Source organism: Canis lupus, chromosome X, assembly GCF_048164855.1.
Source record: "Canis lupus baileyi chromosome X, mCanLup2.hap1, whole genome shotgun sequence".
Taxonomy (NCBI): domain Eukaryota; kingdom Metazoa; phylum Chordata; class Mammalia; order Carnivora; family Canidae; genus Canis; species Canis lupus.
In genome coordinates, this window is record NC_132876.1 from 55,403,360 (window position 1) to 55,419,276 (window position 15,917).

At 36.4% G+C, this 15,917-nt stretch overlaps 1 protein-coding gene and 1 pseudogene across 4 annotated transcripts in view; one reads left to right on the top strand and one right to left on the bottom strand.

The window, feature by feature from the left end:
- Window positions 1–15,917, bottom strand: part of PCDH11X (protocadherin 11 X-linked) — a 501,886-nt gene that overhangs the window by 185,157 nt on the left and 300,812 nt on the right. For all 4 annotated transcript variants that reach the window (XM_072818012.1, XM_072818009.1, XM_072818008.1 and 1 more), the window contains one exon: window positions 1,775–1,970. In XM_072818012.1, the coding sequence (XP_072674113.1) occupies window positions 1,775–1,970 (196 nt within the window). The remainder of the gene's footprint in view (window positions 1–1,774; window positions 1,971–15,917) is intronic.
- The window catches only part of LOC140627807 (importin subunit alpha-1 pseudogene), a 54,000-nt pseudogene continuing 43,020 nt past the window's right edge, over window positions 4,938–15,917 (top strand).

The following is a 15,917-nucleotide window of genomic DNA, read 5'->3' on the forward strand; positions in this document are numbered from 1 at the left end:
CCATGTGTTTCAGAACATAGGCTGAATTATAATATCAGAGCAACATTTTACAATAGGAAGTTGAAAATAATTTTAACTCTCCACAAGTTATGTTTTACCTGATGCTACTTGTAAATAAGTAGATATGAACATAGGGTCATATATAGTTTACTGTACTTAGAATAGTCCCAAGGGGATCACACACCATCTCCAGACATCTCAGTTAATATTGTATCTTGATATATAAAATCCCAAGCAGTATGAAGTCACATTCTGTTCACTACTAGGTCTACACTCTTGTGCATCTCCACAAAATCCTTTGAGAAGTCAAAGATTTACCTGTACATTATCCACAGAAACTCAGCAGCAAAGAATATTGCTGTTTATGATTCAGATTTCTGTTTATGCTTTTACTAAATTAGCTAGCTTCAAAGACCAGGGTCCATTGGAAATGGTACACATAATTTGTTGGGGTTATGATTAAGTAAAGCTCTGGGACATAGGCTTTGGCTCTCATACCAAAAGCTAAAGTCAGGAGATTGCAATTGTGAAATTTAAAAATTCAAAATGCTATCAAATGGAATGAGACAAGATGTTTTATTAAACTTCTTTTCTGAAAGAGAAATAAATGGATTCGGTTTGCTTGTTTCTTCTTTAACTTAGAAAAGAAATTTAGTATTCTTGGCAAAATACTCAAGAGTATACATATCGTAATTTTATTCTCCAATCAGCAAATTTTTATCAACCTACGAATTACATTTTAAAGGAGTATTAATAAATACCTCTAATGAATTTTGTGTAATCTTATACATAGATGTTGTATCTCTATCTTTTTTGGTGAACTTACAAGGAATTTTCAGAACTATACTCTTTGGGGCAATTCATTAGCAGAAAAGAAAGCATATTCAGGATGCAATGCATTTCAAAATATGAAATGGGAACTGTGTAAAATAATTTGATTGCTTAAGGAAAGCAGTTATTTCCACTAACTTCTTACATTCCTATTTGTGATGTTATTGACTAAAACTGCATAGTTTATTGGCATCTACTCCATATCATCAAACCCTCTTCAGAGCTGTGAGTTTTTTCTTGAACAATCAATGTGCCTTACCATCTGTGTTAGTCAAAAGAGATTATTTTGCTATAGCAAATTTATATCTACTATTTTTGTTTAGTGAAAGCACACACATGTGCTAGGTTAAAAATGCCATTAGTATGACAATATTAAGGTAATAAAGATTCATTTAAAATAAAAGAATGCAAAAAAATGAAATAGTATGCTTCTTGCACTTTAATAAGTTTCTTTGCTATATAACATAATAAAGGCCATATATGAAAAACCCACAGATATTATCATCCTTAATGGTCAAAAAATTAGTACAATTTTTTAAATGCCTATGGTTATTATCTCTGTTAAAAATGAAAAATAAAATCTAGAAAATAATTCATATGAATTACCAAAATAATTTACATGTACTCAAATAAATAAAATAATGTGGCTGGTTATATACACATATATACATATCTATAAGTATATAAAAATCATAAACCCTGTCTATGCCTAAAGAAAATGACTATTTTAAATTTCATAACTTTTAAAGTAGATATGATTACATATTTCATATATTATAAACTGCTGCATATATGCCTTCCACCTAATTCTTTATTTTTACCTTTTAAAATGTATTACTAGTAATATTAACATTAGATGTCCAGTGTTATTATAGCTAAAATTATTTTACTAACAAACACAATAAGCCCATTTATCCTGCTATACTAGACAGGTATCACTTACAGAATTCAGGATCAGAGTTGCCATCCCCTTCAGTGCGGTTATTAGGTGCAGTATGATCAAAGTGCTGCTCCTGGAAATAGTCAAGGTGCGGGGCATAGGATGTGCTGGGTATCCCCACATCATGGTTTCCCAGTGCACCATCACTGCTACTTTCCTGAGAGCCTTCTGGTAAGTTAAATGTCACATGCCGCTGAGACTGAAATGAAGAAGAAAATTACAGGGTTTCAGTCATGATCTGAATAATTGTCTTATTCATCCAATTTAGAAAATGTATTATTTCCGCTATCTAGTGAAATCACATTAATATGATCCTGAGTTGTGAAAACTGTCAGGCTTTTATGAACAGTCGTCTTTGTGTTCAAACCTGCTTCACCTGGCATTAGAGTTGCTTCTATTATTATTATTTTTAAAAAGAGTACAACTAGATGCAAAATAAAAGTTAACTTGTTATAAAGTAATAAGTTGTCAGGTTTTTTAGACATTTAAGCACATTGGAAATTCTGATCATCATTCAAATATTGACTTATTTAGCTATAATTTGATAGTAATTCATTTTTAAAAAAGAAGTATGGATAAACATAACAAAATTGTATTGCTATATATTATATTGCTATAATAATCTGGTGGTCTGAAACAGTAATAATACCACAAATGTATTCAATCATGTAAGTTTAGATAACTAAAAATATAAATCATATTTTTCAAAAATTTTAAAGGAAAAATTCTGTATTGGGATAATTAATTTTGAATATTTATTTATTTTATTTCAGAGAGAGAATGAGCATGAACTAGAGGGTCAGAAGGAGAGAGAATCTCAAGCTGACTCAGTACTGATCATGAAGCTCAACATGGGGTACAATTACAGGACCCTGAGATCATTGCCTGAGCCAAAACCAAGAGCAGAGGGATGCCTGGGTGGCTCAGTGGTTGAGTGTCTGCTTTCAGCTCAGAGCATGATCCTGAAGTTCCAGGATCGAGTCCCACATCAGGCTCCCTACAAGAAACCTGCTTCTCCCTCTGCCTATGTCTCTGCCTCTCTCTCTCTCTCTCTCTCATGAATAAATAAATAAATAATCTTTTAAAAAGTTACAAGAGTTGGATGCTTAACTGACTCTGCCACCCATGTACCCCTGTATTGGAATTAATTTAAATATATTCTACACTCTACAAAATAAAATGGTTGTATGGATAACAGTTGATGGAAATTATAAAAGCAAACTGTAAGTATTTTAAATAGTAATTATAGCAGAATACAAAAAATATATATACATGCCAAAATATGAAGATGAAGCATTTGTTTCTAAAACAAGAGATTCATGATATCCAGTGAGGGTGTTAAATCTACCCTACCAGATGTAGTATTTTTGTTTGCAACATTGCTATATGAGGTAGCTACTCTCCAAAGATAGCCATCTTAATGGACCTCATCTCTTATGTATTTCTCTACTACACTGACTATGAGTAGACCCTAGGTAACCAAATCTTGTAGCTTCTACCTTGTTCAATTGGAACACTCACTCTGGAGAAAATATAATGCGTTTGAAAGATGTATGACTACTGGGAGACTCCCATACTGTGAGGAAGCTCAAGCTGGCAATGTGGGAAGACTGTATAGAAAAAATACAACCCATGGAGGCCTAATTGTTCCAACCACTCTAGTTCAGGTGCCAGATATGTATGTGAAGAATTCATTCCAGACACCACAGCTTATGGCCTTATTTGAGCCATCCCAGCCATCTCCAGACATTGAGCCACCCCAGAGGCACCAGTCATTGTGGAGCAGAGATAATCTCTGGTGTGAACGATCCAAATTCCTGACCTAAAAAAAGGTAAAACATAATTGTTTTATGCTCCAAAGATTAGGGGTAGTTTGCTATATAAAAATAGATCAACCCAAATAACTACTACTAGCAGTGTGGAAGATACAATTTAGAGATAATTAGTTAAGAAATGTATACATACCAGGGCACCTGGGTGGCTCAGTCTGTTAATTCTTTGCCTTTGGCTCAGGCCATGATCTCAGGGCCCTGGGATAAAGCCCCACATCAAGATCCCTGCTCAGTGGGGACCCCACTTCTCCCTCTCCTTATGCCCTCCCCCTGCTTGTGCTCTCTGTCAAATAAATAAAGTAAATGTTTTAAAAAATAAATTTCTACATACCAAAAATTACATGTACTTAGATACTAAGAATTTCATTGTAGATGAGTTTACTTTCATAAATTTAGTATTGGCCATCAGTTACTTTTTTCAGATGGAGATATGGAAACATTTGAAAACCATTACTATAGAATGAATGTTTATTGTTTATGTACCTTCAATACTTGTATGTTGAAATCCAATACCCAACACGATGGTATTTGGAAGTTGGGCTTTTAGGAGATGATTAGAACATGAGAGTGGGGCCCTCATAAATGAGGTTAGTGTCCTTAAAAAAGCAGCCCCAGGGGAGTTCAGAGATGGTGGAGTGGTAGGGCAACCCTGAACTTGCCTCTTCCTTTAAATACAACTAGATCAACTTTCAACTCTTTTGAAAAACTAGGAAAAAGATTGGAGAACAGAAACAATCTGCACAGCTAGAATGAGAGAATTTTGCAGAGGTGAGGTTGGGAGCCCTGAACTGGGGGATTGGGAAGCTGCTCAGCAGGGAAGGGAAGGAACCCTGGTTCCCAGAGCAAAGTCAGGAAGAGGGAGAATATTAGAAAGAGTACAGCGGGTTGTGACCACACAATAAGGCATGGTGAGATCTGCTGAGTCACTCAGGGAGAGATTGATCCTCTCCCTAAAGGGCATTTGGAGAAACATATTCATCCTCCTCAAAGACAAAAGGACAGCTGGGGAACTCAGCAGCAGGACCAGAGAGGTCTGCAGAGGACAGAAAACCTTTTAACTTTTCAGTGAGAGCTAGAATAAACTTAGACCTCTGTGTACTTGCTCATCAGCTGCTTTTCTGGAGTTAACTGAGCAGGGCACAGAGACTAGAGAAGAATGCAGATGATCTGTCCACTGCTTTTTGCCATCTGCCACAGTAGATTCAAGCCTCTGTGATGCTTTACTGGGACAAAGGGCAGTAGGGTACAGAGTTGAGTGCAGATGGCTAATAACCTAGCTCCAGTTTTTCACTGAGTGTTACAACAAACTCTAGTCTCTCAGCTAGCAATGCACAATGGCTTTTTGGGATAGGATGGTTCTTGGCATGCCCCAAGCCTCTCTGCCAGGGGATGGGGTAGGTGCACACATTACCAGGTTCTTTAAAATTTTGGGTTTTGAATCCCAGCCACTGGCCAGAGATAAAATATGGGAGATCTGTGGCTCTTGGCATGTGAATGACCTGGGAACAGACAGGTTGGGGCAGGGAACTGATGAGGTTCTAATTGCTAGGATAAATGAGGCAGTAGAAAGAGTCAGTGTTATAGAAGACAAAATGATGGAAAGTAAGGAAGCTGAGAATAAGAGAAAAACAACTGGCTCATGAAGGAAGGCATCAAGAAATCAGTGATACCGTAAAGTGCCACAATGTTTGAATAATGAGTTTCAGAAGATGAAGAAAATAGAGAGGGGTAGCAGGTAGGTGTATTTGAACAAATTATAGCTGAGAATTTCCCTAATCTGGGGAAGAAAACAAGAATTCAAATCCAGGAAGCACAAAGAAACCCACTAAAAACAATAAACATAGGTCAACAACAGGACATATAATAGTGAAGTTTGCAAACTTCAGAGACAAAGAGTAAATCATGAAAGTAACTCAGGACAAGACGTCATTAACTTACAAGTGTAGAAATATAAGGCTGAAAGCCAACCTGTCCACAGAGACCTGGCAGCTCAGAGAAGAATGGAATGATATATTCAATGTGCTAAATGAGAAAAATATGCAGCCAAGAATACTATATCCAGCAAGACTGTCATTCAGGATACAAAGAGAGATAATGAGTTTCCAAGACAAACAAAAACTAAATTAATTTGTGAACACTAAACCAGCCCTGCAAAAAATATTAAAAGGAATCCTTTGAACAAAAAGAGAGCTGAAAAGTAATAAAGATCAGAAAGGAACAGAAACAATCTACAGAAACATGACTTTATAAGTAATACAAGGGCACTAAATTCATATCTTCAAATAATTACTGTGAATGTAAATGGACTAAATGTTCCAATAAGAGGAAATAGGGTATGAGAAGTTATAGGGAAAAAAGAACCCACCTAAATGCTGTTTATAAGAGGCTCATTTTAGATTCAAAGACATGTCAAGATTGAAGGTGAGGGGGTGGAGAGCCATTTATCATGCTAATTAACATAAAAAAAAGGTTGGAGTAGTCATCCTTATCTCAGGTGAATTAAGATTTAAACCAAATACTGTAATAAGAGATGAGAAAAGGCAGTATATCATAAGGGCCTATTCAACAAGAAGATATAACCATTGCAAATATTTACACAACTAACTTAGGAGCAGCCAAATATATAAACCAATTCATTTCAAAGTTAAAGAAATTAATTGATAATAATAAAATAAGAGTAGGGAACTCTAACGCTCCACTCAAATCAATGGACAGATCATCTAAGCAGAAGATCAACAAGGAAGCAAGGGCTTTAAAAGACATACTGGATCACACGGACTTCACAGATGTATTCAGAGCATTTCATCCAAAACAACAGAATACACATTCTTCTTGAGTGCACATTGAACATTCTCCAGAATAGATCATATACTGGGTCACTAACCAGGTCAAAACCAGTACAAAAAGATTGATATTATTTCATGAATATTTTCAGGCCACAATGTTTTTTCTTTAAAGCATTTTATTTATTTGTCAGAGAGAGCACATGAGCACAAGCAGAGGGAGGGGCAGACAGAGGGAGAAGCAGACTCCACGTTGATCAAGGAACCCAATGCAGGACTCAATCCCAAGACCCTCAAATCATGACCTGGACTGAAGGGAGACTCTTATATGACTGAGCCACCCAGGCATTCCCAGACCACAATGCGTTAAAACTTTATAAGAAAAAATTGGGAAGGATCACAAATACGTGATGGTTAAAGAACATTCTATTAACGAATGAATAAGTCAACCAGGAAATTAAAGAAGAATTAAAAAATACATGGAAGTGAATAAAAATAAAAATGTGACAGCTCAGAACATTTAGGATGCAGCAAAGGTAGTCCTAAGAGGGAAGCATATATCAATACAGACCTTTCTCAAGAAACAAGAAATATCTCAAATACACAACCTAACCTAATACTTAAATAAACTGGAGAAAAAACAGCAAATAAAGCCTGAATCAAGTAAAAGACAAATAGTAAAGATGAGAACAAAAATCATTGATATAGAAATTTAAAAAACAACAATAGTAGAGCAGATTGACAAAACTAGCAACTGGTTCTTTGAAAGAATTAATGAGATCTATAAGCCCCTAGCCAGTTATATAAAAAGAAAAAAGAAAGGACCTAAGTAAATAAAATCACTAAAAAATTGGAGAGATCATAAGGAACACCAAAGAAATACAATTATGAGAATATTATTAGCAATTATATACCAACAAATTCAGCAATCTAGAAGAAATAGATGCATCTCTAGAAACATGTAAAATACCAAAACTGAAACAAGAGGAAAGAGAAAATCTTAACAGGCACAGAAGCAGCAAAGAATTGAAGCAGTAATCAAAAATCTCCCAACAAACACAAATCCAGAGCTGGATAGCCTCCCAATGGAATTCTACCAAACATTACAAGAAGAATTAATATCTGTATTTCTGGAAGTGTTTCAAAATTAGTAATGGAGGGAAAACTTCCAAACCCATTCTATCAGGCCAGCATTACCTTGATCACAGAACCAGATAAAGACCTCGCTGAAAAGGAAAATTATAGGGACACCTGGGTATCTCAGTGGTTTAGTGTCGGTTTTTAGCTCAGAGCATGATCCCAGGGTCCTAGGATCAAGTCCTGCATCAGGTTCCCTACAGGGAGCCTGCTTCTCCCTCTGCCTGTGTCTCTGCCTCTCTCTGTGTGTCTCTCATGAATAAATAAATAAAATCTTTAAAAAGGGGGAAATTACAGACCAATATCCTTGATGGGTGTGAACGCCAAAATTCTTAACAAGATACTAGCTAACAGTATCCAACAGGACATTAAATAAATTATTCACCATGACCAAGTGGGATTTATTCCTGGGCTGCAAGTGGTTCAAACTCTGCAAATCAATCAATGTGATACACTACATTAATAAAAGAAAGGATGAGAACAATATGATCCTCAATTGATGCAGAAAAAAAATTTGACAAAATAAAGCATCCTTTTTTGATAAAACCTCTCCGCCATGTAGGGATAGAGGGAACATACCTCAAATTTATAAAAGGCATTAAAAAACACACAGTGAATATCATCCTCAATGTGCAAAAATAGCTATTCTCCTAAGATCAGGAACATGACATGCAGAATGTCTATTCTTACCACTGCTGTTCAACATATACCTGAAAGTCTTAGATGCAGTATTCAGACAATTTAAAAAAAGGCATTCGAATTAGCAAAGAATTCAAACTCTCACTCTTTGCAGAAGACATGATCCTCTATATAGAAAACCCAAAAGATTCCATCAAAATTTGCTAATACAGGAATTCAGTAAAGTGGAAGGATATAAAATCCGTGCACAGAAGTCAATTGCATTTCTAAACACCAACAGTGAGAAGGAAGAAAAGAAAATTAAGGAATCAATCCTATTTACAATTACACACACACAAAAAAACCATAAGATACCTAAAAATAAACCTAACCAAAGAGGCAAATAATCCCTACTGAGAAGACTATAGAAATAAAGAATTGTGGACAATTGGAACAGTAGGGGACCTAAACTCATCTGGTCCCACAAACTTAACTAGATAACTTTAAAAACATCCTGAACACCTACAAATGCAACCTGAGATTTAAAGAGAGAGCAGCTGGAATGCTACAGAGAGAGAAGTTTTCACTTCTAACAAGGTAAGAAGGCAAAAAAAAAGAAAGAAAAAGAAAGAAAGAAAAAAGAAAGAAAAGAAAGAAAGAAAAAGGAAGGAAGGAAGGAAGGAAGGAAGGAAGGAAGGAAGGAAGGAAGGAAGGAAGGAAGAAAGGAAGGAGGAAAGAAAGAAAAAGAAAGAAAGAGAGAGAGAGAAAGAAAGAAAGAAAGAAAGAAGAAAGAAAGAAAGAAAGAAAGAAAGAAAGAAAGAAAGAAAGAAAGAAAGAAAGAAAGGGGAGAGGAGAACTGTGACTAGCAGGGATAAAGAGGATCTGCAACAGCCTCCAGGACAGGACAGCCCTGACCTGGAGAAGCTGGAACTTTAAAACTCCGCCTGAGTTTCCCCTGACAGAAAATGCTTAGCAGGTATATTGGGGAGAATCGCATGAGGAGCAGTGAATCTTCAATTCCTGGGGTCACAATAAGAGGAGAGGCACCCAGGGGAAAGCTCAATGAAAACTTTGGTAGGATCTCAGTAAAGGACTGGAGTGCCACAGCCCTTCAGGGCATTTGAGAGAAGCCCACTGGTTATGTGGGCTGGTTCCAGAGCTGCCTTTACCCTAGAGCCTGGCAGCAGATAGAGGTAGCTGTCATCAATTACCTTTGGGAGAGGCAGTTCTCAGGAGTGTGGGTACAGTTGAGCAGGGTCCTAGATCCAAGGGCACCAAAGCAGACAGAGTCAGCTATCCCCCCTTCCCCCTGGACAGGTGGAAGAAGGGAGGGCACAGGAAAGCAAGAACTCTCCTGCCACTGGGGGACCAGCAAGCTGTGAAGATCAGTGCACCCACACCTGTACCCAATATCATCTAGGCCAGGATGGACTGGGAGAATGTGGTTAGTTATTGGCAGGGAGCTTGACTCCAGAGCTGGACATCTGGCTGGTGCCAATTTTTTTCCTCTTTGTTTCAACTTGTGCCTGGGAGAGGTGGGGCCCCTAGGGAGCAAAGGCGTCACAGAATAAACATCTTATACTGAGCCCAGCACCTGGAAAGGGGCAGGGCATCTCCAAGAAAGCACAGACCCCTGAGAATCCATACAGCAGACCCCTCACCCAGAAACGCTGGAAGAACAAGGCAAAAGCAAGTTTATAGAACAAGCAGCAGTGGAAAGCTCCAGGATTGAGGGAAAACAGTATATAGAACTAGAGTGTCCTTTTCTTTTTTCATTATGAATCATTTTTATATTTGACTAAAGATTTCCGATATCTTTTATCTTTTCCTACCTTAACTATAATATTTTAACAACTTCTCATTTTAATTTATTTTTTTTTCCTTTTGACTTTCATGTTTCTAAAATTACATGTCTTAGATGTATTTTTCACTTCTGGATTCCCTTCAACATATTCAATTTAATTTTGGTAAATATACAAGATATGGGTTTTTGCATATGTTTTCTGTTTTTTTCTGTCTCATTTTGTTTTACAATGGTGGAAGTTAGTACCTTCTAACACATAACCAAAATACACCAAGAACCAAGGGTAACACCAGGTCGCTTCATTCTGTGAGATTATATTCTCTCTTCCTTCCCATTCTGCCCCCCTCTTTTATCTTGTTTATGTTTTTGTGGTCCATGTAGGGGCTTTCTATAAGTATTGTTGGTTTATATAAATTTAGAATTGGGCATTTTCTAACATACAGAAAAAAAATAACTCAGAACCAACAGGATAACCCTCTAGGATCCCTCAAGGAGACTACATTCTCTCTCCACTACCACTTCCTCACCACCACCATACCGCTCCTTTTTTTTCCTTTCTTTTCTTTTTTCATTCTTCTTTGTTTTTGTTACTAGTTCATTATAAATTTGTTTTTCACTTCAGCAGTCTTTTTGTTTTCTTTTGTTCTGTTCCTTTTCTTTTATTTTCTGGTTTCTGACCTCTTCAGAATCATCTAGGGTATATTTTACTTAGGTCGTGTTGATATTTTTGACTCAGCCCACTGATACAGCCACAAAACAAAATGAACAAAATGACTAGAAGGAAGAATTAATACAAAAGGAAGAACTAGAAGCAATATTCTCTGCCACAGAGTTACAGAATTTGGATTTCAATATAAGGTCAGAAATTCAATTCAGAAGGAGAATTATAAAGCTACTGGTGGCTCTGGAAAAAAAAGTATAAATGACTCTAGAGACTTTGCTACTGCATAATTGAGGACTAATCAGGACAAAATTAAAAATAGATTAAATAAGATGCAATCCAAACTGGATGCTCTAACTGCTAGAGTTAATGAGGTGAAAGAGAGAGTGAGTGAAATAGAAGACAACTTGATGGTATGGAAGGAAGCTGAGAAAAACAATTAAGAACCAATGAGGAAAGGCTTAGGGAAATAAATGATAGCTTGAGAAGGAAGAATATACAACTATTGGGATCCCAGAAGAGTCAGAGAGAGAGAGAGAGAGAGAGGACCACAAAGTATATTTGAACAAAAAATAGCTGATAGCTTCCTTAACCTGGGGAAGGAAACAGACACTAAGATTCAAGAGATAGAGGGGACTTGCCCAAAAAATTAATAAAATCTGTTCAACCCCTCAACATTTCATAGTAGAAATTGAAAATTTCAAAGATAAAGAGAAAATTCGTAAAGCAGTGTGGCACAAGAGATTCTTAACTTATATGGGGAGAAATATCAGATTAACAGCAGACCCCTCCACAGAGACCTGGCAGGGCAGAAAGGGCTGGCATGATATATTCAGTGTACTAAATGAGAAGAACATGCAGCCAAGAATACTTGATCTAGCAAGACTATCATTCACAATAGATGAAGACATAAAGAACATCCAGGATGGCCAGAAGTTCACAGAATATGTGACTGCCAAACTGACTCTGCAAGAAATGATCCCATCAAAAGATGCAGGGTTTGGACTAGATAAAAAAAAAGAGCAAGATCTGGGCAGCCCGGGTGGCTCAGCGGTTTAGTGCCACCTTTAGCTCAGGGTGCAATCCTGGAGACCCAGGATCAAGTCCCACATTAGGCTCCCTGCATGGAGCCTACTTCTCCCTCTGCCTGTGACTCTGCCTCTCTGTGTGTGTGTCTCTCATGAATAAATAAATAAAATCTTAAAAAAAAATGCAAGACCGATATATATGCTGTCTACAAGAGACTCATTTTATATCTAAGGACACTTCCAGCCTGAAAATGAAAGGGCAGAGAACAATTTATTGTTCAAATGGTCCTCGAAAGAAAGCTGGAGTAGCAATCCTCATATCAGATAAATTAAAGTTTTTTTTTTTATTGAGGAAATGTTAATTTATTTTAACTCCCAAGGGGAATTGGTAGTGGAAACATCTTGTAACAGACATATTCTATGAGGTGCTTTGGTACCCAGCATGCCTTGAAAACAGAACCTCCTAATTCTTCAGGAGGTGCCTATGGGTGTGAGACAGTAGGAAGAAGCGACAGTTTCAAGTTCTGTCTATTACAGGTTTTCCAAAGCAATATATCTCTGGTTATAAAATGTAAATCTATAAGGAAATAAGGATTCTATATACAAAATCTTAGCTTACATACGACTTTATTTTTCAATTTTTTTGGCATGGAAAGCAATATCTCCAGAAGACCGTGTTTCCTACCTTGAAAACTTGGATGAAACTATTGCTCTTCAGACTAAGAACAAGCTAGAAAAAAACGTTACTGACAATAAAAGCAAACTTTTCCCAGGGAAACCGAAGACTATTTGGAAGCCATCAGAAAAAAAATATTGAATGGTTGAAGAAACATAACAAAAAAGGAAATAAAGAAGGTTATGACCTCTCAAAGGTGAGGGACTTCATCAACCAACAAGCTGATGCTTATGTGGAGAAAGGCATCCTTGATAAAGAAGAAGCCAATGCCATCAAGCATATTTACAGCAGCTTGTAAAAATGGCAAAATATCCAGGATTCTTTAGACTGTTTCAGAAAACATAGCTTATAACTCTTCTTCTAATTCTGTGATTGGAGTTATTTTACCCAAGGCTTATTACAAAATGATGAAATTGCAGTAGTTAACCTTTTAGAAGTGGTTAAACATAGCTTTCATGCCATAAATTAAAGTTTACAAAAATAAAGTAGTAAGATATGAAGAGGGACACTATATCATATGGAAAGGGTCTAAACAGCAAGAATCATGAATATTTATGTTCCTCATGTGGGAGCTGCCAATTATATCAATCAATTAATAATCAAAGAAAAGAGATGCTTAGATAATAATACAAGAACAATAGAAGACTTCAACATGGCACATTCAGCAAATGAGAGATCTTCTAAGGTGAAATTCACCAAAGAAACAAGAGCTTTAAATGATACACTGGATGAAATAGATTTTAGAGATATATACAGAAGATTCTATCTGAACACAACTGAATACACATTCGTCTCAAGAGCACATGGAGCTTTCTCCAGAATAGACCACATACTGGGTCACAAATTAGATCTCAACAGATAGTGAAAGATTGGGATTGTCCCCTGCATATTTTCAGACCATAAAACTTTGAAACTAGAAATCAATCACAAGAAGAAATTTGGAAGAAACTCAATAACATGGAGGTTAAAGATCATCCTATTAAAAGATGAATGGGTCAATCAGGAAATTAGAGAAGAATTAAAAAGATTCATGGAAACTAACGAAAATGAAAATACAAATCTTTGGGATATAACAAAAGTGGTCCTAAGAGGGAAATACATTGCAATACAAACATCTCTCAGAAAATTAGAAAAAACTCAAATACACAAGCTAATCTCACACCTAAAGTAATTGGAGAAAGAGCAGCAAATAAAGCTTACACCAAGCAGAAGAAGAGAGATAATAAAGATTCCAATATAACTCAATGAAATAGAGACTAGAAGAACTGTAGAACAGATCAACAAAAACAGGAGCTGGTTCTTTGAAAGATTTAATAAAATAGATAAACTGTTAGCCAGCCTTATCAAAAAGAAAAAAGACTCAAATTGATAAAATCACAAACAAAAGAGAGATCACAACCAATACCAAGGAAATACAAACGATTTTAAAAATGTATTATGAGCTGCTATATGCCAACAAATTAGGCAATCTAGAAGAAATGGATGAACTTCTGGAAAACCACAAATTAACAAAAGTGGAACAGAAAGAAATACAAAGCCTGAATAGGCCAATAACCAGGGAGGAAGTTGAAGCAGGCATCAAAATCCTTCTAAAACACAAAAGTCCAGAGCCAGATGGCTTCCCAAGAGAATTCTACCAAACGTTTAAAGAAGAAATAAAATGTATTCTAGTAAACCTATTTCAAAAGATAGAAATGCAGGGAATAATTCCAAACTTGTCTTATGATGTCAGCATGACCTTGATTCCAAAACCAGACAAAGACCAAAAAGGAGAATTTTAGACCAAAATCCGTGATGAACATTGTTGCAAAAAATCTCACCAAGATACTAGCCAATACATTAAGAGGATTATTCATCATGACAAAATGAGATTTAGCCCCAGGATGCAAGGGTGATTCAACATTCATTAAAAAATCAACGTGATAGATCACATCACTAAAAGAAAAAACAAGAACCATATATGATCCTCTCAATAGATGCAGAGAAAGCTTTTGACGAAATACAGCATCCATTCCTAATTAAAACTCTTCCAAGTGTGGAGATAGAGGGAACATTCCTCATTATCTTAAAACCCATCTATGAAAAGCCCACAACGAATATCATTCTTGATGATGAAAAACTGAGAGCTTTTCCCTATGATTAGGAACATGAAAGAGAAGTTCACTCTGACCACTGTTACTCAACAATGTACTAGAAGTCCTAGCCTCAACAATCAGGCAACAAAAAGAAATAAAGGGCATTCAAATGGGCAAAGAAGAAGTCAAACTCTCTTCGCAGATGACATGATACTGTACATAGAAAACCCAAAAGACACTACCCCAAGATTGCTAGAACTCATGCAGCAATTCAGCAATGTGGCAGGATACAAAATCAATGCCCATAAATCAGCGTCATTTATATCCGCTAACAATGAGACTGAAGAAAGTGAAATTAAGCAATAAATTCCAATTACAATTGGACCCCAAAGCATAAGATACCTAGGGAAAAACCTTACCAATAAGGTAAAGTACCTATACCCTAAAAACTACCGAACACTTCTGAAAGAAATGGAGGAAGACACAAAGAGATGGAAAAATATTCCATGCTCATGGATTGGATGAATTAATAATTTGAAAATGTCTATGCTACCCAGGGCAATTTACTAATTCAGGCAATCCCTATCAAAATATCAATGTTCTTCACAGAGTTGGAACAAATCATCTTAAGATTTGTATGGAATCATAAAAGACCCCAAATAGCCAGGGAAATATTGAAAAAGAAAACCAATGTTGGGGACATCACAATGCCAGATTTCAAGCTGTATTGCAAAGCTGTGATTATCAAGACAGTACAGTACTGGCACAAAAACAGACACATAGATCAATGGAACAGAATAGAGAACCCAGAAATGGGCACTAAACTCTATGGTCAACTAATATTCAACAAAGCAGGAAACAGTATCCACTAGAAAAAGAGAACAGTCTCTTCAATAAATGGTGATGGGAAAATAGGACAGCCACATGCAGAAGAATGAAACTAAACCATTCTCTTACACCACACACAAAGATAAACTCAGAATGCTTGAAAGATCTAAATGTGAGACAAGATTCCATCAAAATCCTAGAGGAGAACACAGGCAACACCCTTTTTGAACTTGGCCACAGCAACTTCTTTCAAGATACATCTATGAAGACAAGGGAAACAAAAGCAAAAATAAGCCATTGGTAATTCATCAAGATAAAGGCTCTGCACAGCAAAAGAAACATTCAACAAAACTAAAATCAACCTACATAATGGGAGAAGATATTTACAAATATCATATCAGATAAAGGGATAGTATCCATGATCTATAAAGAACATGTGAATTTAAACACCCAATAAACCAAAAATCTAATCATGAAATGAGCAGAATACAGGAACAGAAACTTCTCCAAAGAAGATATACAATGGCCAACAAGCATACCGTGAAATGCTCCGCATCACTTGCCATCAGGGAAATACAAATCAAAACCACAATGATATACCACCTCACACCAGTGAGAATGGGGAAAATTAACAATACAGAAAACAACAACTGTTGGAGAGGATGTGAAGACAGGGGAACCCTCTTGCACTGTTGGTGGGAATG